Source organism: Theobroma umbraticum, unplaced genomic scaffold (genome assembly GCF_002168275.2).
Source record: "Theobroma umbraticum cultivar Fairchild unplaced genomic scaffold, ASM216827v3 scaffold_4.1, whole genome shotgun sequence".
In the NCBI taxonomy this organism is placed as follows: Eukaryota; Viridiplantae; Streptophyta; class Magnoliopsida; order Malvales; family Malvaceae; genus Theobroma; species Theobroma umbraticum.
In genome coordinates, this window is record NW_018397258.1 from 3,151,547 (window position 1) to 3,174,142 (window position 22,596).

The following is a 22,596-nucleotide window of genomic DNA, read 5'->3' on the forward strand; positions in this document are numbered from 1 at the left end:
AATTATATGATATTTTTTATTTTAATATAATGATAGCGTCATATGGACGTAAAATGATAAATAATAATTTATCGATAATTTATCATAAAAATTTATTTGATTTAAAATAAAAATATAAAAATATAATAAAATAATATAAATTTTAATTAATTTAAAAAAATTGTTAAATATTGTATCTTGAATTTAATGGATCATACTTCGGATAACCAAAAGAAACAGGGCAATTTGAGTGGATAAAATCATTAAACAATTTCCATTTTCTGTCCTGTAATGGGCCCCGAAAGCTACTCCAATAAAACAATTTCTCGGAAGCCCCCTTTCCCTTGACGGGGCTTTGGGCTTGACTATTCTATCCCCCTGTAGTCTGCGGTCTCTGTCTTCCTTCTTTGCTTTTATATATATATCCCTCTCTTTTAAGCCTTTCGTCCCTGTTTCTTTTGTTTTTCTCTTTGGAAATGGAAAATAAACGCAGACAATAACTGCCATGAGCGACTTCCTCCACGAACTTTCTGTTTCCTTTTTCTAAAAGGGCTGCCCCTTAACGAAACTTCTCCTTAATTCCGTTGTTTTAGACCCTCTCTCTCGTTACTGATAATCGTTTTTATGTCTTTATGAGACAACAAACAAAACGGCTGCTGCTCTGTTTTTTTTTCCTCTGTTCCTGGTTTAGTTGGTCTGAAAGTCTCTGAACTTGGAAGGTTTTGATCAGGGGAATTATTACAGTTTACAGACCCCTCTTCATAAATGGAAAGAACCTTAATCCTTCTTGAGCCTTGACTTTGTTAAGGTGAGTCTTTCATTGTTTTGTATTTTTTTATTTTGAGCGGAAAGCAAAGTAACAACGACCGTTGTTGTTACTCTTTTTGGTCTCTCTATGCAAGATTGATGATCTTTGTTTTCGTGGTCTTATTGGGTTTTCAAGTTTTCCTCATTTTTTTTTTGAAGGAACATGAAAATAGTTTCATTTTTTATGTAACTTATTTATACTGAACGTATAATTAATGCCCATGGTTTTGATTTCTGCAACTTTTACTTTCTTCCTCTCAAAATGCTAAGGAAAAAAGAGAGAACCAAATTAAAAAAAAAAAAAAGACCATAGTGTTAACGTGGTGTACACGCTGACCAAAAAGACCAAAAATTTGTGTCAGGTATAAGGTAGATAACGATCGTGGCATATGGTGAAGTTTATGGTCTTACTTAAATGATTTTCTAGATGAGCCATTCCTTACTCAATACAGACGAAAACTTACTTTTCGTTATAAGGCTTGGCATGTATTTATTAGTATTATTTATCTTCTAAGTTATTAAGTTGGTTTCATATCTTGCTTGAGGGGATTGCTAATACGAATTTGGCAGGGCCTGGATTTTAAACGGAGTTGAACAACTCTCAAGGTTGAACCCTTTTTAGCATTTGAAACTATCGGAGAACTTGGATGAAGTCATGAATTTCCGCCGAAACAAATTTGTAAGGTTGGTCTTTGTAATAATGCCTAAACAGTTCCCATTTTGTTCGGTCCAATTCTAAGTACATAAGACAAACCTTAGCATGAAATCATGAACAGTAGTCAACTGTAACGCTTGTTTGGGAAAGTGTTGATAATTGTTCACAATGCTAGTAGGTCAATTACACGGATGCTAGGCACTAGAATGCAAGCAGGGTAATTACTTTCATTAACTATTGGAAGAAAAGTTTATAGGCTGGTCTTGATTGTCACTTTTTCTTGAATACTCTCCTGGGGATTTGATAAAGAAGCAGTCTGACTTTGTTTTCATTGAGACTATGGTTTTTATGATATCCAATTGGATTGATTTGATTCTACTCAGGTTTCAAGATTGGAGTTCAGATGATGGATCATTTGCAGTGAAAGTTAGACCATCATTCAATGCTGTTGTGGGCGGTCTCCGGAGAGGATTTGAGAAGGGTTTTGAAAGGATTAGAAGCTTGAAAAAACCGAAAAGCTTTCGTTCTTGGGGTAATAAACCAACAAAAGAGAAGGCATTGGGTTCCAGGAAGAGTATTCTTAATCCACAGGGGCGATTTCTTCAGACCTGGAATAAAATATTTCTATTATCCTGTACAATTGCGCTGGCCCTGGATCCCTTGTTTTTTTACATCCCTGTGATGGATGGTCAACGGAAATGCCTTAACTTAGATGAAAAATTGGAAATTACTGCTTGCGTCCTCCGAACATTCATGGATGCCTTCTATGTACTTCACATAATCTTTCAATTCCGCACTGCGTTTATTGCCCCTTCTTCTCGGGTGTTTGGTAGGGGTGAGTTGATTGAGGATCGTTGGGCCATAGCAAAGAGGTACTTGTCCAAGGACTTCATCATTGATATTCTGGCAATTCTTCCATTCCCACAGGTATTTAAATGCACTTTCTTGATCCAGCTTAAAGTTACACTTGCATTCTAAATCCATGACTTAATTCATTCATGCCAAATGACAACAGGTAATTAAAGCGTTCAGTTTGAAAGATGATGTTAGTTCTGTTGTTTAACACTTGTGTTTGTTTTGCTAAGATGGTGATCTTGATCATAATTCCTACATTAAAAGGCCCGGTTTCATTGGTCACGAAGGAGTGGTTGAAGTACATTATTTTCTGCCAATATGTTCCAAGAATCCTTCGAATTTTACCTCTTTACAAAGAAGTTACAAGAACTTCTGGCTTGCTTACTGAAACAGCATGGGCTGGAGCTGCTTTGAATCTCTTCCTCTACATGCTAGCCAGTCATGTAGGTTTAATTTGGTACAATGTATGAATCATTTATACATTATCCTAAGGAATTTTCTCATATTCTGATCTTTAATACAACATACCAGTTTTTTGGGGCCTTGTGGTACTTGATCTCAGTAGAACGAGAAGACAGGTGCTGGCGCGATGCTATCCCCAGTGGTGAAAGAGGTGCATTGTATTGTGAAGAGAATTTAGAAATAAACGACACATTAGTAAGTATGCTGAATACATCATGCCCTTTTATCAACCCTGATGACATAAAGGATCCGAAGGAATTCAACTTCGGGATATTCTTCGATGCACTTGAGTCAGGTGTGGTGGAAACCTGGGATTTTCCAGAAAAATTCTTTTACTGCTTTTGGTGGGGTTTGCGGAATCTAAGGTTTGTACACGATAACCCTCTACCCTAGTTCTTTTTGAGTGACTCATTATTACTTGGAGATTACTCTTCCCTTTTTCCTTCTTAGTTCTCTAGGCCAAAATCTCAAAACAAGCACTTTTGTGGGGGAGATAATCTTTGCTATCTTCATTTCCATCGCTGGACTGATTCTGTTTTCACTGCTTATTGGCAATATGCAGGTACTTCTTGATTCTTCTTCATTGGTACAATTTAATGTTTCCATTAATGATTGAACTCTTTCACAGTCCCTCAACATTACTTGTTCTGTTTCCACAGAAATATCTGCAGTCGACAGGAGTCAGAATAGAGGAGATGAGAGTGAAAAGGCAAGATTCAGAACAATGGATGTCCCATCGAATGCTTCCTAAGAGCCTGAGGGAACGCATCAGGCGTCACGAACAGTATAAATGGCAAGAGACCAGAGGGGTTGTGGAAGAGACTCTGATTAATAACCTTCCTAAAGATCTCAGGAGGGATATAAAGAGGCATCTTTGCTTGGACCTTCTCAAGAGAGTGAGTGCTTTCCTAAAAGCTTCAACCTTAATAAACTGTATTATGTCAAAGGTTAAGCTGTAGTTTCTTTAAATTCTTGCTTTAGGTGCCAATGTTTGAGAAAATGGATGAGCGACTATTAGATGCTATGTGTGATCGTCTCAAGCCGGCGCTTTACACTGACAAGAGCTACATTGTCCGAGAGGGGGATCCCGTAGAGGAGATGCTATTTATCATCCGAGGAAACCTAGTAAGTACGACCACCAATGGTGGAAGAACTGGCTTCTTCAATGCTGTTCATCTCAAGGCCGGTGACTTTTGTGGAGATGATCTTCTTACCTGGGCCTTGGATATCCAGTCCTCTTCCAATCTACCTATCTCGACTAGAACTGTGCAGGCCCTGAAAGAAGTGGAAGCTTTTGCTTTAATGGCAGATGACTTGAAGTTTGTGGCCTCCCAGTTTCGACGCCTTCACAGCAAGCAGTTCCAGCACACTTTCAAGTAAGTCCAGAAACAAAAACTTATCTTTCACTGGTATCCGAAGACTTCCTCTTTCTTTCTTGCTTATATCAAATGCTTCATTCTACCAGGTTCTACTCGGTGCAGTGGCAGACATGGGCAGCATCTTTTATTCAGGCAGCTTGGCGCCGACACTGCAAGAGGAAGCTTGTTAAGTCCTTACGTGAAGCAGAGGATCAGCTGCAAAACGCTTTGGCAAAAGAGTCTGGAACCTCGCCCAGCCTTGGTGCCACTCTGTATGCATCAAAATTTGCTGCCAATGCATTACGAATCTTGCGGCACAGCAGTTCACAAACTACCAGATTGCCTCAAAGATTACCACCGCTACTGCCTCAAAAGCCGGCCGAGCCTGATTTTACTGCTGAATATCGCTAAGTTTGAGTTTTGATCTTATATTCCAGTAATTTTGGAAGCAATTACTGTTTCCAATGCATAAAGCTTATTCAAAACAGACATACCCATAGATTTTCTTCATTTCAAAATTTTTCCGAAGGAATTAAAGTTACTGTAAAGTTTTCTGTACGGTATGTATATAGTACAAGCTTGCTCAAAGTCAGTCCAGAAGTAGAAGTGTAGTTTTACAGTACTAACAGCGACTTATCTATCCAAAATTTGAATGGGAAAAGACACTCATGGCGAGATCACCACTCGGAAAATCAACTGCCATGGACAGACCTTGAGTTGTTTACTTTTCAGCCTACTGCATAAACTGGTGCAATTTATCTTCAACACCTTGGTTCCAACCTAATGGAGGAATTGTTTAGCATTTTGGAATCATGTATCCTCCTTAAATGCCAAACAACCACAAATTTAAATTGTTAGGTAGGGGTCAAAATAGGGTTATTCCATATTGAAGGTAATAATTATTTAAAGATAGATGATTTCGTGAATAAATTATGATTTCCTTCTTCTCTAATTCTCTATGGCATGTCGACCCATGAGGTAGCCCTTCAAGAGCTTCTCAGACTGAAATATTCTCTAATCAAGTCAGCAAGTCCTCGAAACAAAAATGGAGCTACTTTTAAATTACCAAGCCTGATTAACTCAATAATTCCCATAGGCTGGAGAAGCAGAACGATACTTGGCCAAACAAGTGAGCAAACTAGGGGGTCTAGCACAAGGAGTTTAGTTCTTGCTTTTCTTTCTTCCTCTCACTCCTTTTCGTTGACGTCTCTGACTAACAACTGAAGGAGGAACACTTATCTCTGTGAACTTTGTTGTCTTAGGTGACGAAGATTCTGTTTTAACTGCAGTGTGCCTCTTCGGTTCTGAGAACAACGAAAATTCAGGTTGTGGTGCAGTCTCAGCTGATGTAGGTACATCAGGAAGGCCTAATAATTTCTTCACTTCTGGGCGTCTAATTACTGAATTAAGTAAAGACAAACAGTTGGTTAGATGTAACTGAGCTCAATAGATCCCATGGAAAATAAAAAAAAGGACATATTTTTTAAAGTTAACTGCAATTTTTCATTGCGTCATCTGACAAAACCAAATTCCCTGCATTCTACGTCCAGGAAGCTGTCAGAGATTGATCCATTGAATAATGTAACAATCAAGACATTACTGTCTCTGAGATTGAAGGACTCACCTAAGCCATATGCAAGTGAAAACAAGTTGGAGGTGAACGAACAACAGAACGATGCCTGAGAAGATGAAGTTTCAGTCAATGAATAATTCATACAATTTCAATTCCAAACCTACATGATGTGCAATTGACCTCAACGGAAGCAAAACAGTCAAATACCCACAAGAAATAAACGAGTTACTAGTAATACTATCTTTTACCAGTGTTCCATATATAAGTATATATTTGTGTCTATTATATACTCTCCCAATCAAAGTTCTTTAATTAGAGACAGGAACTTTTGGCAAATCCTTATCCCCCAAAATTGTAGTTGGAGGAAAATACTAAGGCTAAGAGTTTCTGCTGCTTTACTCAATAAACATGAGATTGATGATGGAAGTAATACTTTCTTTTGGTTTGACAATTGGCATCCATGTGGCCCTTTCTTACAATATTCTTCTCAGATGATTTCTGGACTTCACAAACAGTTGTAAGTGGCTGCTGTTATTAATGACAATGAATGGCACTGGCCTCAGTCAAGATCCCAGGCCTTTTTGGACATTAAATCAGCTGTAGATGGCACTATAGTCCCCAACTAAAAAGGTTGATTCTCCGTTTGGCTGCCTAACGGATCTAGTAAATGTATAGTGATTGACAGATGGAATTTTCTCATGCACACGCAAGCTAAGGTTGCCTGACATAGATGGACATGGTAAATCCTTTACACCCTCCTAAACATGCTTTAATAGCGTGGCTTTGTATACTTAACAAACTCCCCGCTTTGTTAAGGGTGCAAAATTCGGGAATTGCTTTCAAGTCTTATTCTTGTTATTTCCTTGGTAATGCTGATGAGTCTAAGGATCACATCTTCTTTACAAGTCCTTCTACTAAGGAAGTCTAGACAGCTATCTTACAGAGGTCACAGGTTCAAGGAGCAGCTGGAGATTGGGATTTTGAGTTGCAACAGGCTATAGTGAATCTGATGGACAGTCTTCAGCAATACAGGTTTTCAACTTGGCATGGTCTGCTTATATCTACACTATTTGTTGAGAGTGGAACTGTAGAAAACATGGTACTTCACCAAGTTCTATCAGCAGACTAGTGTTTTAGAGGATGTTTGTTTAAGAATTTGTGGCCAGCCTGCTTACTATCTTCAACAAATTCTGATTTTTATCATCATTGGGGATTTTGATAATATCATAATCCTTTCTTTTGTTTGTATGCATTATGTTGCAAACTTTGTTACCTTGTAGCAGGATTTCTCCTGCTCCTTTGGATAAATAAAATTGTTAATTATCCAAAAGAGAATGTTTTTGAGAAACTTCAAAATACCCATCAATAATGGTCTTAATTTTAACTTCCCTATTAACCACCAAGAAGATTCAAGACTTCAAATTCAACACACCTGTTTCTAGGTTATGCTGTTTGGGATGTCTTTGGAAGGAAATGATTGTATAAATTCAAATTACTTATTTATTGGGAACTGCTTATCCAGAAGAGAAAATTTGATTCCACATGGCACTAACAGATTATCTAAATAGCTCTACTGAAAGCATGTTCAACCATATAAATACGCCAAAGTTATCCACTTGCTGCAACCCAAGACATGATTTGACAAAGTTTGATTGCAAGATGGATCATGGAAAATGCAAACCAGCTGGGAGGTTAATATAAACATAATGAAGCACAAGAATATGGAATTCCCTTATTGTAGATCCTACATTTTATGCACATTGATTTTGATAGTTTATGTACCCTAGGAAAAGTCACCATGACTGGGATTGATACAGCAACAAAAATTCTCAAAAGCTTTTTCATGTTGCCAGCTACTGGTTCCCTTCCGGCCCCCCCTGCATATTGCACTGAGGAAAGCCAAGGGTTAAGGGTTAATATGGCACAATCTACAAGAAACATTACAATCACAAGACAGAAAGTGAAAATTAATGAGACTCAAAATTCCACATTACAAAGTTGCAGTACCTCATCTGAGGAAACAAAATCCTACGTCCACTGTAATCCATGAAGTCAATGTTGTAAGAACAGGTAAGATGAATAAGCTATCTGGAGTTGTGAGATCCACAAACCATAGAGCTCCGCCACTTTTGAATGATGGAACTTTTTCAGCCATGTCTCTAATCAATAGACATCAATGTCAGTGAATAGAAAAATCAGTCATAAAAATTACTTTCTAGCAAGGAGAAAGCTGATGAACTTGGAAGCTTGAACAAAAAGTTAGATTGGATAATAAAACAAATTAGATTTATATGTTACAGCCATGAAAAAGCTGAAGAAGATTGGACCTTGAATGATAAGTCCTTTGAATGGAGTAAATGGAGTGACTCCATACCTAAGAATTCAAATCATAATAAGAGAACAAAATGAAAATTACTATATCAATGTGTTGAAAGGAGACAATCCGCATGCAGAACTTACTGCAGGATCCAGTAGACAAGAATAAAAGGCGGACTTTCATTAATGCAGCAAATATATGCCTTGGATGTTATCCCTGTCAGACACAGTGAATAGTTACTTACTCATCAAATAGTGCCTTCCTTCGTTTTAGGCCTTCAGCTGAAGCCTCATGATCCACAGCCTGGAAGACAACATGTACTAATAACCTGTAAGCAATAGCTCCTTTTGATCTTTAATCTGGTATCTTATTTAATAAGAAATAGTAGAATCAAAACATTTTGCATGCATGGTGGGCCATATGATTGCCTTGTAGAGAGGTGAACTCTAAAGCATCATTAAGAAAAGCATCTATGGGAGTTATGTAGTCCAAAGAAAAGGTGTCCCTGACACAACAGGCTAAATAAATTAAAATCTCACCTTATCCTGCGTCTGTTGCCTTAATTCCTTTAAACGTGGCCTCATCAACTGTATGACACTAAAATAAATCAATAAAATGGCATAAAATGTGGATGACAATTATTTAACAGAATGCAAATCAATAAAATAAATTGTATGTGAACAAGAAGAAAAAAATGGTGAATGAAAATCTGGAGACAACTGAGACCTGAAACCGAGGAGCCAAATGAAATAGGTTGCTTACAAGGTTGACCTTTTCATGTCGGTATAATATTAAATTCACATCATTTCCAGGAGTTCCTACTCATTAAATTTTCATCTCAACTTAAGCATTCACAAATGTTTCAATTGTAAGCCAAGTATTATGGAAAAATTGATTTTTTTAAAAAAAAGTATTATAGAAAAATTTATTAAGGCATGCACAGTCACCAAAAGGAAGAAGGCAATGCTTCACCCCTCCCCACAGGAGAAAATTTGAAAAAGAATGAAAGAAAGAAAAATGGAAAACTAACATTAAGTTTTGAAGTAGCCTAGAGTTGGTTTACAAGAAATGGAACTGTAGCCCCTCAGATCAGCAAAGTTGTTAAAGCCATAGTTGCCCACCTGGAAGCCATAAACATTTACTTTCAATAATAAACCAATGCATGTGTCGTACTGCTAAACCCAAGCAGCACAAAGCAACTATGACCAAATGTGCATTTCATCCTTTCCAGAATCTCTATGACATGAAAAAGCATAGCTGCCAATGTCTAAGCCAAGCTTTTTCGCGATGAAGAGATATCTTTCAAATCCCACAAACAGAACTCCCCATAAACCCCAACCACACCCACAAAATAATAATAATAATAATAATGATGACTCAATAACTCGTAGGAAATACAAATAAACGCCGATACCAATTTAGCCCAGTCTAAGAATGCACAGTATCCATCAAGTACTGCAAGGCAACAACAGGATAAGAAGAATCTGCAGCTGCAACAGCCACCTCACTCATTCCAGGGGCTTGGGAGGCCAGTGCATCCACAGTCCTCTCTCTGACAGCCTCCGCAACGTAACTAACATCATCAATCCTCTCAGATCCTTCTCCAGTTGTGCTAGACATAAATCTACATAAGGGCAATCGTACTCCAATCGGCTAAGGAAATAATGAAGATGCCCTGTCTTCAGATAGAGAACAACCAAGGCCATTGATTGCATTGGATGAACCATGAAACAAAATTTTACGAATAGCAGACTGCGATCGACTTAAATTTAGAGGAGGTGATTTAGAATTATTATCATTGTTAGTATGTAGGATATGGCTAAATGATGGGTTCAAGCGTCTACTAAGAAGGGTAGCTCTTGAGGATATGCTACGCCTAAAAGCCATCTCTAAAAGGCAATTTATGCTCAGAAAACAAGAAAGAATATGTAAATTCCAAATGGAAATTGCAAGCTAAGTGCAAACTTAACAACTAAATGACACGAAATAATCAGAAGTTCAGATGATTAAACTGAGACTGTGCGATCAAGAAAGAAGGGACCATGCTTTAAGTTTTGAAGCTCGTTGCTTCATTTAGAATTTTTTTTTAAAAAAGAAAAACCCAAAACTATTAATGAAACATTTAACCCTCAAATTCCCAAAGTCCTAGTCAATTGAAGAGAAAAAAAATAAAAAAGAAAAAAAGAGCAGTGAGAAAGCATAATTTCACTATCTTTTTGGTGGCTGAGAAAATCGAAGAAAACAAGATTTTTTTTTTTATAAAAAAAAACATCATCGGATTCAAAATGACGTTAATTTCAACTAAAGCAAGCAAAATGATCGGATGCTACTGCAGTAGTCTTCCATTTCCCCATGGTCTCAAACGACATAAAAAATCATAAAGACTAGTATTTTTCCACTACTTTCTTACGTTTTCCTACTAACCAACCAACCAAAGGCATAACGATAACCAACCACTGTAACTCTTTTGTGCTTCACAGACGAGAAAGTCCTCTTCCTCGTCAACTTCTGTGGCGGTAAAAGTTTTTCAGCATTCAAGCCATCCCAAACGCACCGTTTTGAGAGACAAATTTTAAAAAGTCTTCCATCGTGTGTAAAACATTTTTGTCTTCTTAATGGGCTTTGGGCTTTTGGGTCCTTTCCCTTTGATCTGATTTTTCTCCTTGGCTAGTGGTTATTGTATCTCTTTTCTACGATTTGGGCTTTGAGCCCATGGCAAAGTAAACGATCCATGGTTCACCACTTCACTGCATGGATTTTTTTTCCTCTGTTTTTCTTGATTTTGGTAGTATCCTCTTCATGTGGCTAAAAAGATACCAACACCTTTACAAGTCTAGATGTAATACTTTTGCCACTTGAGAGTAGAAAATAACTCTCCTTTTATATAGTATAATTAGCTATAATGATTTATGACCGATCAATTTTTTAGATACTTAATAAAATAGATAAATTTAAACAAATTTAATAAACGAGACGATCATAAAAATATATAATTAAAACTTATTATTCATTAACATATGAAATATGTCGTATAACATACTACAAAGACGATCCATTCATCTGGATATAATTTATTTGGTATACTCTTATTTTGACATTTCCAGCTCTTAACTCTTTGCTAGCGTGGCTACTCAAAAGACTTTTTGTATAACACTAGAGAGCCCTGCAAGAAAACACTTGAAATCAATGAAATATTCATAAAATGAAAGATGGAGAAATTAAGGAAGAGATGAGTACTTGGAACAATCTGTTTGGTCAGTAATTGGAGGAATATTAATATCAACATTGCATTTCTTGGCAATTAGAGGGACTCGGGAGGCGTCATAAGAGCCAACTTTTCCTAATGCTGTTTTAAGACACTCGCAGACTGCTTGTCGATCATTTTTGGTCCTTGTTTCTTTAGCAAGTTCTCCAGCACCGTCACAACATGCCCGGGATGGGTCTGCACCACCTTTGCCTTTCAGGAAGTCGAGGCACGGGGCTACTGCTTTGGTAACATCAGCGCATGAAGGTGCAAGTAGTGAAGTTTCTGCAGTAGCCAAGGCTGATAACATAAGTAAAACAAGCATGGCTAGAAACTTGATTGAGACAGCCATGGTGGCCTATGAGTTTGTTCCTAAATGTGTTTCTCCTGCTCTTTGAAGGATGAGGACGTAAAGCATATATAGTGCCTTTACGGCAGTTTGTTTGGGTAAGTTTTCATTGTTAGTTGCCATGCAACTCGCATGAGTTTGGAGCTGATGCCTGTTCCTTGACCTATTAGAATAAGCAACGAAGTCACGTGAATGGGCCAGGCACTTCACTGCCATTGTTTCAACCTCCTGTTCCTCTTCAAGCCTGAAAATATTATTTATTTTTTGGCCAAGACTAAATGACAAAATTAATTAGTTGGTAAAAACAATCTATAAAAAAATATCACTATGACTTTTATTTGTCCTTGCAAAGTTCAATTATCTTTATTATCCAACACCGTCATATATATATCAAACTCTTCAGATTGATGGGGTTTGGATGACACATGAAACAACTTTTTAAGGTTAAGCCAATAGTCCAGTTTCGTGGTATTGTCCCCTTTAACCCATTCAATGGAGAATGCCAAGATCAGTTGAACACATAAAGAAAACATGGGAACTTTATGTTCAGACTAAAATCGTGTAAACAGGACCGTTGCACGCCACCTTTAAAATATTTCAAACTATGAATTACTGAACAAAATCTTTAAAGCACCAAATGTGTTCTATCATACAAGTAATGCTGCACGTTCACGAAACTGATCCGTGTGTCTGACCCTATTTACATAATGGTATGTAAAATGTACTCCACTATCTTGAATTTGATGGCTTTCGAGCTACATATTTGGGATCAGGACCACGCCTTGTATATAAAGAGCCCGCAGCTGAAACTTCAGTAGCCGAAGAAACTATGGCAGACAGGGGCTGGAAATTGGTGCTTCCAATAAACCAGTAGAGAGCCCACTTCAGATTGCAGAGGGTATACTTCAGAGCTTTGGTCCAATTCTCTTGCTTATTGAAGCTTTGTGTGATGGAGTAGTTTTCCACTTTGTCATTCTCAATCCTGTAAGATGCGATGACTTAGGAAAATGAAGCGAAAAGGGAAATATGTTCACACAATATACTCAGAGTTTGGATCTACTCTATCTATTTAAAACCACCAAAATAGCATTGATATTCAGATACGTAAAAGACTAAAAAGTACTATTCTGCACAGAAAAGAAATCTCACTTATAGGGCAAGTTGAAGCGTTTCTCAGGTGGAATGTTGTTTTCTTGATCCTTGGAATTTGCAAACTCAGCAAAGTCCTTAAGGCATGTCAAGAATAGTGTCATTGCTTTGTCGTACCTTGTACTCCAGAACAAGTTCACTGGACCAAACCTAAAGACATTTATGTCAAATGAAACACTGCAAGCAACTCCAAACATACAACAAGCAAGATCCATTGAAACGTTTAAAGAGGACATTTCCCAGGATTGCTAATGCATCAGTTATATGTCAAAAATAATACATTAGAATACCAATTACAACCACGCAGGCATTTAAGTATTTTCTATTGAATGAATCAAATAATATCAGATCAAACCCAGCTTTATGCATTATGTAATATGAGAATACAGCTAGCCTTTCAGGTGTATATGTTTGCATTTTAATATTCCAAATAAAATAATTTAGAAAGTCCAAAGTTGATACTTACAACTCATATGTATTGTTGTTGCTGTCCTTTATCCGAGGGTAGCTTCCCATGGGAATTATTTTTATCCGATAGCTGATTCACTAATTAAGGATACATCACATGCCACTTTGTGAACAGATTTAAGCATGAAAGGTAACAAAGTTCCCTGTAGAGACTGCACATTTTAATTATTGTTTTACCTTACACTGGCAGAATACATACAGATGACAGCATAAGAAAACAAGGGTTGACTATACTTAACTTCAATAATTACACACACACAAATGTAAATATGACTTTTTGTGAAAAAACTCCATAGACTAACACTCATTAGAAAGGATACTGAAACTTTGGCCAGAAATATTGACACATTGTATGAAGAAGGAGACAAGCTTGGCCCCAGGCAGCATTTATTTCATCCCACTCAACCTAAACCAACAGCACCAAATATCAGCCACTATTAATTATCAACAAAAACAATTTTCTATATGGAAAATGATGCCAATTTTCTTACTGGAATTTTGGGCAGTCGTCCAAGACGAAAATTGTTTATAGTTCCAAATTCTCCATCATGCCAGATTGGGAAAGCATCGTTGAGCACATTACTTCGCTTTAACAACTCTAAATGTGCTTGTGAAACTTCAGTCTTCGCCAAGATTGCATCTCTCTCTTCCTGTTAAGCAGAAACATTTTGTTCTTGTAAGAAGGCAGCAAAAGAGCGTTTTTAGTTATTTTAAGAAAACAATTGTTTGCAATTATCTATCCAATTTACTGCTTACAGCTATTTAGGTAACACTTTAGTGTAGACAAAAATTTGATCCAATAGCATATTGTTCAAAAACAACAATAGTAATGTTGACATTTGAGAAACATTTTTCAAGCATAAGAAATCTCTGAGCCATTTTGGACTGCTTCATTGACTAATAGTACATGGAAGGAAAAAAATTCAAGAGAAGGCATCTACACCAAACCTGATGTGCAATTAATTGAAACTGAAAGTTGTTAAACTCCTGCCAATACCTGTGACACATTGATTTCGACAAACATGAGGAGATAATACTTTAAAATCGCCAGCTATATACGATTCAAAGTGTGCTCTGCATTCTGGTTTAAGAAATAGTGGGGTTGCAGAGGGAGGAAAAGGAAAAACAGTGAAAAAAAGGCATTGTACGCTTCAATTTTATCTGAGAAAGCATACGAAGGATCTAGAAATAGAAGAAGAAACTTACCTCTCCTCCAATTCTTTAACGCGGTTTGATTTGTGCTCTAATTCTTTTAGTTCAGCATTTACTTCTGCATTCTGTTTTTCTATTTCTTCAATTGCTGCTTCAAGTTTTCTTTCTTCTTCCTCAATCTTGCAGAATGAACAGATAATCAAATATGCATTTACCTCCAAAAATTCACTGGATGCTTATATTAATTATAAGGAATAATCACTTAGTAGTATCCTGGTTTAAAATCCATTAGTCCTTCAGTAGTGTACTGCAGGTTAAATTATGGAATTTTTTTTTTTTTTGATGGAAATAGAAAAGTCTAATATAAGGAAATGGTTAGTCAACCATGCATTTCCAAAATTTGTAGAGATTATTTTGCACATTGGTCATAGCAGTTGATAGTTACACTGAATCGATACCCTGCTTTAAAACCGAAAATTTATTCACATTTGTGAACGAAACCCTCCCTCATCCAAATGTGGAACTAAAACCTGGAGCGTCCAAACCTCAACAAAAAGATTAAATGCCCTCAATGATTCACTAATAGATCAAACACTACCATAAGAACCAAAATTTTACTGTTTTATAAACAAGTTTACTCAGAAGCTGCCAAACAATTACCTTTAATTTCTCCTTACAAAAATCAGCCTCACTGAGAATTTCTTGTGGCTCCCCCTCCAAGCGCTGAAGACAGGCTTCATATGCTTCAATGTCCCTAGTCACATCCTCAACCTCCTTGTCAAGTTTGTCAGACAACACCCTCATGCATTCAAGGCATAATGGTTGCTCAACCTAAAAACGCCCAAGAAAGTGGAATCAAATTTAGATACTCTATACAACAATGAAGCACTGAATAAAAAAGCCAGAAAATGAGCGATACCTGTGTCTGAGTCGTGGCAATCTCAAATGCGCATTTCAGGACGGTAATAGTCGAGTGAAATCCAGAGTTGTTCGGCTGCAAAGGACTGTTTGGTCCACCTTCTGACAATGGTAAATGTGCCCCACCTCCATCAGAAGCAGACTCCGACTTATACACCACCACAAATGATTCTTCCATAGCCTTCCCAGTGTGGCCAGCATCAGGCTGACCAGGCCCACCACGAGGACGGGGAGGGATCCCTTGTGCTTGGGGCTTTTGCTTTGGCAGCACAACAAAAGAGTTGTCCATACGTGTTGAACCCAGCACACTGCTAGCTCCATGAATTAAAGACCCCTGCATTGCTGCATTTTTGTTCATAGAGACCAAAATTTTTAGCACAAAACAGGTTTAAATATTGCAATTGTAGACTGGTTAAGCAGCCAAAATATGGTTAAAAAATTTAATAATCCGCAAAGTTGGTCTTTATTCCAACTCAAATTACATGCAGATAATAAACCAATCCCTAAATTATAAAATTTGCAACTTTACTCCAAACTTGATGTTTAAAAATACAGTATTTATTTCTCAACTAATTAAAGGGGTCTCCTCAAACGTTAGGTGACATGCAGCATTCTAAAAACTAATTAAAGGGACTAAAAAAATTAAATCCAACAATCCAAGCAAGCAGAAATTAACAAGAAAATTATTAAATTAAATTTGTTACAGATTGGAGAAACCCTAACCGGAGCGAGAGGATTCGTTTGGGAACTTGTCGACGTATGAATCGACGCCGACGATGCAAAGGGAGTGGTGACAGTTCTGGCAGACCCATTTAGGGAGATTCGGATCGACCGGGAAACTCCGACCTTTATCGGGTATCTCTTCTTTATTCATTTAGTTATTCGAATTTTATGCAGAGGAGATTTTCGGGTCTCTTGCTTCTACGGTTGAGCCGTTGAGCTCTGAAGAAAGAAATCATAACAGTTTTATGACTTGCTTGTTTCGTGATTAAAACGACCAAATAAAAAGGACTACCCATACCCGGTGGAGTCGAGATGGTCCGGATCTGAACCCGATTATTTGATTTATCATAGTCTTTTAAATCCAAACCTTATTTATATATCATTGATAAAAAAAATGTCAACGAAGGCTTTTTATTTTTTAATTTGCAATTTAATATAATGTTTGGAAAGTCATATGATTTAGTAAAATAGAAAATTTTTTACCAGCGATAAATAGTAAAATTTTTATTCTAATAGTAGCATAAAATTGGCATGTTGCATAATTAATTATAAGTAAATGTTTATTTAGATAAAAAATTAAAATACTTAGCTAATTGATATAAATTATTCTACAGAAATTTTGACTAAAGAAGTAGGAAATTTTCAACATATTATCTTCAACAATAAAATCAAACTGAGAAAGATTTTTTTTATAAAGTTTAAACAAATAAATAAAATTTAAAATGGTAAAAAGAGATTAACAGAAAAAAGGAGAAAATATTATTAAAGCAGCAACCCGAAAAATTGACCCGGATAGCCATGGAGAATGAGTGTACAATAGCGGGACCCGCAAACGGCAATTCACCGCCATTTCCCAAAATAACCCGATTAAAAAATTGATTAATCGGGAAATTGCAGGGGTTCTTTATAATCAGGACCCGAACCCTAGTTTCCTCGTTGTCCCCTGATTCCGAAAATTCCCTTCAAACAGGACCCGAAAAATTTGAAATCTCCAAGCTCAAACATGACAGTTATGGTAGATCATCAAATCAATGGAGAAAACAACAACAAGAACCCAAGGCAATTACAGCTCTTCGTTAAACTTCTCAATGGCGAAACCTTATCGCTCCAATTCCCGACCCCACAAGTACAAGTCGGTTCCGTCAAGCACCGAATTCACCAAATTACCAAAATTCCAATCAACTTCCAGCGCCTGATTCGCGGCCATCAACTCAAGGACGATGCGGTGATATCCCACTCCAACGCCACCCTCAACCTATCCCTCCGTCTTCTTGGTGGCAAAGGAGGTTTCGGATCGCTGCTACGTGGCGCAGCCACAAAGGCCGGGCAAAAAAAGACGAGCAATTTCGAGGCGTGTCGGGACATGAGCGGAAGGAGGCTGAGGCATGTGAATGCAGAGAAGAGGTTGGAGGAGTGGAAGGCAGAGGCGGAGAATAGGAAGTTGGAGAAGATTGCGGAGGAGTTTATGAAGAAGAAGGCAAAAACTGGGAAAAAAGGGGTTGGAGATGGTGAGGCCGAGAAGTACGTCGCAAAATACAGGGAGCAGTCAGCGAGGTGCGTGGCGGTGGTTGAAGAGTCTGTTAGGGCAGCGTGCCGGAACCAAAAGCGGAAGGCTGTGCTAGGAGGAACTGACCCCAAAAGATTGAAAATTTGGTATGTTTTTGAGATCATTTAATTTGTTTGTTATGTTAAGATTGGTGTTAATATTTGGAATGTTTATTTCTTTTTGTTTGCTTATTTTGAATAGGATGGGAAAGAGGAAATTGAATGAGAGTGATAGTGATGATAGCAGCGAGGATGAGGATGATGAGGAAAATGAGAAATCTGTAGTTTTGAACAATGGGAATCATTCAGATTCTAGTAAGGGAACTGAGGGGAGTTCTGATTCAGTTGCTGGGGGAAGACATGATGGAGATTTTTCCGGTGGAGTCTCAAGTGAGAGTGGTTCTGAGGAAGAGAAAGAGATTGTCCTGCAGCGAAGCTCGGTATCTGGCGGCCAAGATGTTCCCAATGTAGTTAACAGCATGGTTGAAGTTGAACCAGAGGTTTATGAAGAGAAGACAGCACAGTGTGCAAATGTGGCCTGCACGGAGGCAGATGTGATTGCTGGAAGTGACGCTGTTCAACCTGAGATGCAGGAACATAATGGAACTAAAACTGAAGATCAGGAGGAAATAGTTAGTCAGCGTCTCAGTGTTCCAGTTTCAGTAAATGGAGGAGTTGAGAGCAAACTGATTGATGAAGTTAATTGTTTATCTAATGCGAAATCAGAAGTTCATGAAGAAACAGTAGTTTCAGGTACTAATGTGGCAGAACCAGAAAAGCCATTGAACTTTGATGACTTCAATTCTCCGGAAGAGATGCAGGTATTTTTGGCTCCACACTTGAAGTTCTTTTCCTGTTTCCTCTTTGTGTGTGGGCTTAGTTCATTTTTGCCCTTCCTTCTTCATTCCTTTCTAGTTTATTAGACAGCGAATTTTGCTAACCTTTGATAATCATTTTATCATTTATGATTTTGGGACTTAAGCACCATTAAAGGTTGTAGATATAGATGATTTTAAGGAAAGTGTTTAGTAGCTAAATAATATGTAAAACTCTTTTGCTTTCTGTGCACTATAGCCCTTTGTACTCTCTCTCTTTAACATAGGTCAATAGCATTAACTCATCTAAAAAGAGGTTAAAAAAGTTGCAACTACTAGCCAACTTTATGATTGCCTACATGGATGAGATAGGATATTTCAGCAATCTGTAGCCTGTTGTTGCAATTCTATTGAATGCTTTTTTCTAGTCCAAGCTTAAATCTAGCCATGGTTCTTTGATGTTATTTAGGCTTGATCGTTGTGTGCTTTGTTAAAAAATAAACGCACCATACAAACCAGTATACTGAAGAAAAGATATCAGGAAGTGAATTTGAAACTGGCATAGAAATTAAGTTGTCATAATGATGCTGTTGTTCTTAATAGTGCTTACTGTCATTGCTGTTTCAGCACTAACAATTTTATCATTTCTATAGGTTCTTGGATTGGAGAGGTTGAAATCTGAACTGCAGGCACGAGGGCTAAAATGTGGGGGTACTTTGCAAGAGCGAGCTGCCCGGCTTTTCCTGCTAAAATCCATTCCTTTGGATAAGCTTCCAAAGAAGTTGCTTGCAAAGAAATGAAAACCTACCTAGTAGACTTCATCTGACCTCGTAGTATCATGGAGGAGTCCTTTTTGTCAAATTATGAAATGTGTATATTTTTTAACTTCGTTCTGTCCTGTTTAAAAATGTATGACATGGTACTTGTATGCTGAAATCCTGTTACTTAAGGAAATCTGGACAGTCTTTTTGCTCTTATAATAAAATGGAGCAAGAAATAGTTACTAATTTAAACATGCCTTGCCTAAACTAAAAATTGATATTTGTGGTATGATGATGTTCATGATTTATGTTATAAAAAACCCATTCGTTTTATTCTCATTTGTCCTTTTGATAAAACGGGGTATTTGAGGATTTTTTTGTCTTAGTCATTGCTTCATAAGCTGATTTAATCATGTTTTAATGGAAAAAATTTGCACATTGCAAGCTTCTTTGACTCTTATGAAGGTATAAAGAATAAGAGGGATGCCTAGTGTAATCCCATACAAGAAGTGAAAAAAAAATTGTAATATATCAAACAATGCGAGAATGTGTGCTAGCATGTACTGGGAACGGAGAGAATCGGCACACCGGGCATGTACTGTTCATTCGGAGCCACTCATCTATGCACTCTGCATGGAAGCAGTGATTGCATTCTGGTATGCACCTGATTGTATCTTTGCTAAGGTATTCAGACAAGCAAATGGGGCAAGTGCTGTCATTTGGGCCAGGGAGTCTCCGGCTCTCACCTAGCACCAACTTTTGATAGGATTCGATTGTGGACTCGTCCAGCCCTGTCACGGCGAGCGTGGGTTGTGATGTCACCGCAGAATGTCCGGTGTTCTGCTGTGTGGAATTGCCCCTGTTGCGACGGCGACTGTCGAGGCAGCACGCAAAGACGGCGATTCCTATTGCGCATGAGAGTGCTGGTACAGCAATTGACAAGCAGATAATCCTGAAAACTTGAAGACCATTTCCCGATCTGCCTGAAATAGGAGATCATAAGAAAAATTTTAATAACACGAGTTGCTATTCTGATGCTTAACTGAAATAGGAATCACTTCATTCCACTTATCGGCTTTAACAAAAAAATCATATATTTTTACGAGTTCGATTATCTTGTGGAGTAAAATAGAAGCTACCCAAGCCTCCTCAAGAATTAAATTTCTAATAGAGTTCCTGTTTAGACTATGCTCTTCTTGTTTCTCCCCCATCGCTCCCAACCATGGTGGATCAATGTTATTCTCGACAACATTTTAACTTATTACCATATAAACTCCTTGGGATACGCCACGCTGTTCACACTTAAAATGACCCAGTTCCCAAAAATTTAATACCCATGGGAGATTTAATTAGTGGCCATTTGCTGAAGCTCTTTCCATTTCTTTTTTTAATAAATCCAAGGGATCTTGGGAACCTGATAAGCTTTCTACGAAGGGAAATGCGTTTGATAGAAGTGGAAGGTGGGGATGACCGCAGAAGCAGAATCAAGGAGCTACTGACTTTGGCTTTTACAAAAGAATAATAGAGATTTGCTAATTTAATACACATAACACACCACCTGGTTTGAACCGGAATTATACGGGAGAACTGACGTCTTAGTTCTTGTATCTTACGTTTTTCATTTCTAGTTGACATTGCAATAGTGGGTCATGGCTTATAATGTAACAACAATAACTAAATATATAAGTCCGTCATCTTTAGTTAATGTCAATAACACTGAAAACCCACTAGATTCGTAGATGTCACTCATTCATCATTATTTTTATTTGTTTACTCCAAAATAATTCATTCTTGGTTTGGTGATTGGCCCATACTTTTTTTCACAAACTTTGCCAACCCCTCGGCTTCCGTCCCCAGTTCTCTTAACCCATTTTTTTTCAAAAGATTATCCTGAGTTTCCTGACCCAGTCAATGAGTTATTGAGTCATCCTAGCCTAAGGGTGAAGTTTGGGGTTAAACAAGATACGTGATGTTAAAAATGGATATGCAAAATGATGATCAAGATTCAAGAAAGATAGATCCTTACCTGATTTAGGGAGATGGAAACAGTCAACTTCTTCACTACCGATGCTCTTGAAGCCGCAGATGCCGCCTTCTGACTCACAATCTCCGCATTGAGGTGCAGACCATGTTAGCTCAATGTCTTCATCAAGCTCGGATGACAATGCTTCATCAGACTGAGCTGGCCATGAAACAGGAATTCGCAATGTAGTGATTATCTGGCATGATTCAGCCATCGAATTCGCCAGACTCACGGAAGAAGTGGCCAAGACGGAGTTCGTTGAATTGCTTAGGCAATCAATGGTGGTGAAGCGAGACTTTGTGACTTGAGTTGGGCAGCTGAGGAAGGTGTAGTTCTGATGAAAAGGAGCAACGAAGGGAGAACCTGAAAGATTGAAGCTGAGAAGTCGCTTGGGAAGGCAATTATCAGGGTCATAAAGATATATCTGTTGGTTGAGATAATTGATGTCGCGAACAAAAAATTCTCCAGAATAAGGAAGTTTTAGGACAATCGTACTCTGACTCTTGCATCCAAGGTTGAAACCAGGATATCCACAGTATTCAGGCTGCTTGCTTTCTAGTCGGAAAGGGAATCGGATAAGAATTTCATTATTGCCGCAGTCTGTCAGGGAACAATGTTGTGCTGCATATACGAGAGGAAAGAGGAAGGAGAAAAAGATGAGGATATCCATGTTCAAAAAGACCGAAGCCAGGGATGGGCATGTCTCAGGGGAAAAAGGGAGCAGTCCATTTCAAGACTCCATTAAACTATTAAACTACAATAGAAAGTCAACTATTAAATAAAAGTTCTCTAGCTTGTATGAGAGAAAAATTCCAAGTCGACATCGCCAAAGGCTGTCTGCTTATGTGTCATTAATTACTGGGGAGTCTGTAAACAAAGGCACACCAACCCTGAACACCCCATGCAAATGTTTACTTCTACTACTTGTTTTTCTAGCGCATAGAAAGGCAGAAGTGAGAATTTCTTAATGACTGAACTTAGAATTACCATGTGCAAATGCAGCATAATTCTAAAACATGCTTGTTCCAAAGGCAAAAGAAAAAAAGACTCAATTTCATGGCCTAGAAGAAACGAAATATAGACTCTTCAGTCTGAGATGATCTAGGGAAACTTTACCGGTTCCCTTTCTTAAGTTTCCATAGACATGGCTAAATTGAAAAATTAAACTAATATGACCTAACCGATCGTGGTGATTGATAGGCTTAGGCCCATCCCACTACAGAAGTAAACTGGAAAACTGGCGCTGTTGGCGGCAAGCGTGTTTCCTGGTTTGAGTGGCCCTAAATCCTCTGTTTTCGGCTCCTCTAGTTTCTGTTTTACTCACTTTTTAAGTTTCCTTTTTGAGCTGTTGTTTCTCTGGTTCTTGCTCCGGTACCCAAAGAGAATAAAAAAACTAGCGCACTGTGCCATGCATCCACCCACACACACTTAAGTTCAGACAAG

General features: G+C 37.9%; 6 protein-coding genes across 11 annotated transcripts; 2 read left to right on the forward strand and 4 right to left on the reverse strand.

The window, feature by feature from the left end:
- Positions 1-437: 437 nt before the first annotated feature.
- On the forward strand, positions 438-4,634 carry LOC110413215 (putative cyclic nucleotide-gated ion channel 13). Its single transcript, XM_021423972.1, has 9 exons — positions 438-787; positions 1,357-1,470; positions 1,825-2,368; positions 2,527-2,739; positions 2,828-3,123; positions 3,209-3,320; positions 3,418-3,654; positions 3,740-4,134; positions 4,224-4,634. The coding sequence occupies exons 2-9, from the start codon at positions 1,442-1,444 to the stop codon at positions 4,525-4,527; spliced, it is 2,130 nt and encodes a 709-aa protein (XP_021279647.1). The 5' UTR covers positions 438-787; positions 1,357-1,441; the 3' UTR covers positions 4,528-4,634.
- A 737-nt stretch (positions 4,635-5,371) lies between these two features.
- Positions 5,372-10,470, reverse strand: LOC110413294 (mitochondrial inner membrane protein OXA1-like). Of its 5 annotated transcripts, none has more exons than XR_016351078.1 (7): positions 9,037-10,470; positions 8,546-8,593; positions 8,251-8,309; positions 7,697-7,848; positions 7,472-7,578; positions 5,741-5,795; positions 5,372-5,516 (listed from the first exon to the last, which is right to left on the reverse strand). XR_016351078.1 is itself a non-coding variant. In XM_089783204.1 (7 exons), the coding sequence occupies exons 3-6, from the start codon at positions 8,588-8,590 to the stop codon at positions 7,742-7,744; spliced, it is 258 nt and encodes an 85-aa protein (XP_089639330.1). In that variant the 5' UTR covers positions 8,591-8,593; positions 9,037-9,127; positions 9,421-10,470; the 3' UTR covers positions 7,268-7,578; positions 7,697-7,741. The 5 variants fall into 5 exon arrangements, 4 of the variants coding, with proteins under 4 accessions (XP_089639330.1, XP_089639331.1, XP_089639332.1 ...); XM_089783204.1 differs by lacking the exons at positions 5,372-5,516; positions 5,741-5,795 and adding an exon at positions 8,017-8,063 and having other exon boundaries at positions 7,268-7,578; positions 9,037-9,127; positions 9,421-10,470; XM_089783205.1 differs by lacking the exons at positions 5,372-5,516; positions 5,741-5,795 and adding an exon at positions 8,017-8,063 and having other exon boundaries at positions 7,268-7,578; positions 9,421-10,470.
- A 513-nt stretch (positions 10,471-10,983) lies between these two features.
- Positions 10,984-11,632, reverse strand: LOC110414223 (non-specific lipid-transfer protein A-like). Its single transcript, XM_021425302.1, has 2 exons — positions 11,244-11,632; positions 10,984-11,169 (listed from the first exon to the last, which is right to left on the reverse strand). Exons 1-2 carry the CDS (start codon positions 11,600-11,602, stop codon positions 11,160-11,162), a joined length of 369 nt encoding a protein of 122 aa, XP_021280977.1. The 5' UTR covers positions 11,603-11,632; the 3' UTR covers positions 10,984-11,159.
- A 553-nt stretch (positions 11,633-12,185) lies between these two features.
- On the reverse strand, positions 12,186-16,265 carry ATG6 (AUTOPHAGY 6). Its single transcript, XM_021424559.2, has 10 exons — positions 16,010-16,265; positions 15,288-15,628; positions 15,029-15,199; positions 14,423-14,547; positions 14,165-14,213; positions 13,708-13,866; positions 13,537-13,622; positions 13,215-13,286; positions 12,749-12,898; positions 12,186-12,581 (listed from the first exon to the last, which is right to left on the reverse strand). The coding sequence occupies exons 1-10, from the start codon at positions 16,158-16,160 to the stop codon at positions 12,329-12,331; spliced, it is 1,557 nt and encodes a 518-aa protein (XP_021280234.1). The 5' UTR covers positions 16,161-16,265; the 3' UTR covers positions 12,186-12,328.
- A 638-nt stretch (positions 16,266-16,903) lies between these two features.
- Positions 16,904-19,382, forward strand: LOC110413627 (Ubiquitin-like superfamily protein). Its single transcript, XM_021424511.1, has 3 exons — positions 16,904-17,662; positions 17,757-18,375; positions 19,023-19,382. The coding sequence occupies exons 1-3, from the start codon at positions 17,013-17,015 to the stop codon at positions 19,167-19,169; spliced, it is 1,416 nt and encodes a 471-aa protein (XP_021280186.1). The 5' UTR covers positions 16,904-17,012; the 3' UTR covers positions 19,170-19,382.
- Positions 19,383-19,580: 198 nt separating this feature from the next.
- On the reverse strand, positions 19,581-21,846 carry LOC149527365 (putative RING-H2 finger protein ATL21A). 2 transcript variants are annotated; one of them, XM_089783128.1, is made up of 3 exons: positions 21,649-21,799; positions 21,157-21,530; positions 19,581-20,113 (listed from the first exon to the last, which is right to left on the reverse strand). In XM_089783128.1, the coding sequence occupies exons 1-3, from the start codon at positions 21,660-21,662 to the stop codon at positions 19,662-19,664; spliced, it is 840 nt and encodes a 279-aa protein (XP_089639254.1). In that variant the 5' UTR covers positions 21,663-21,799; the 3' UTR covers positions 19,581-19,661. The 2 variants fall into 2 exon arrangements, with proteins under 2 accessions (XP_089639254.1, XP_089639253.1); XM_089783127.1 differs by having other exon boundaries at positions 21,157-21,846.
- Between the last annotated feature and the right edge of the window lie 750 nt (positions 21,847-22,596).

What these genes read in the sequence shown, in the direction of transcription:
- LOC110414223 (XM_021425302.1), bottom strand. Translation starts at nt 11,602, where the DNA reads ATGGCTGTCTCAATCAAGTTTCTAGCCATGCTTGTTTTACTTATGTTA.
- LOC110413627 (XM_021424511.1), top strand. Translation starts at nt 17,013, where the DNA reads ATGACAGTTATGGTAGATCATCAAATCAATGGAGAAAACAACAACAAG. An exon ending in CCCAAAAGATTGAAAATTTG is followed by an intron (nt 17,663 to 17,756) that starts GTATGTTTTTGA and finishes TATTTTGAATAG; the next exon opens with GATGGGAAAGAGGAAATTGA. An exon ending in ATTCTCCGGAAGAGATGCAG is followed by an intron (nt 18,376 to 19,022) that starts GTATTTTTGGCT and finishes TCATTTCTATAG; the next exon opens with GTTCTTGGATTGGAGAGGTT.
- LOC110413215 (XM_021423972.1), top strand. Translation starts at nt 1,442, where the DNA reads ATGAATTTCCGCCGAAACAAATTTGTAAG. An exon ending in CGCCGAAACAAATTTGTAAG is followed by an intron (nt 1,471 to 1,824) that starts GTTGGTCTTTGT and finishes GATTCTACTCAG; the next exon opens with GTTTCAAGATTGGAGTTCAG. An exon ending in TGGGGTTTGCGGAATCTAAG is followed by an intron (nt 3,124 to 3,208) that starts GTTTGTACACGA and finishes TTTCCTTCTTAG; the next exon opens with TTCTCTAGGCCAAAATCTCA.
- LOC110413294 (XM_089783205.1), bottom strand. Translation starts at nt 8,590, where the DNA reads ATGAGGCCACGTTTAAAGGAATTAAGGCAACAGACGCAGGATAAG. An exon ending in GGCAACAGACGCAGGATAAG is followed by an intron (nt 8,310 to 8,545) that starts GTGAGATTTTAA and finishes GTTGTCTTCCAG; the next exon opens with GCTGTGGATCATGAGGCTTC. An exon ending in AGGAAGGCACTATTTGATGA is followed by an intron (nt 8,064 to 8,250) that starts GTAAGTAACTAT and finishes TTGAATTCTTAG; the next exon opens with GTATGGAGTCACTCCATTTA.
- LOC149527365 (XM_089783127.1), bottom strand. Translation starts at nt 21,823, where the DNA reads ATGGATATCCTCATCTTTTTCTCCTTCCTCTTTCCTCTCGTATATGCA. An exon ending in TTTCCATCTCCCTAAATCAG is followed by an intron (nt 20,114 to 21,156) that starts GTAAGGATCTAT and finishes CTCCTATTTCAG; the next exon opens with GCAGATCGGGAAATGGTCTT.
- ATG6 (XM_021424559.2), bottom strand. Translation starts at nt 16,160, where the DNA reads ATGAATAAAGAAGAGATACCCGATAAAGGTCGGAGTTTCCCGGTCGAT. An exon ending in GTTAAAGAATTGGAGGAGAG is followed by an intron (nt 14,214 to 14,422) that starts GTAAGTTTCTTC and finishes AATGTGTCACAG; the next exon opens with GTATTGGCAGGAGTTTAACA. An exon ending in GACGACTGCCCAAAATTCCA is followed by an intron (nt 13,623 to 13,707) that starts GTAAGAAAATTG and finishes CTGTTGGTTTAG; the next exon opens with GTTGAGTGGGATGAAATAAA.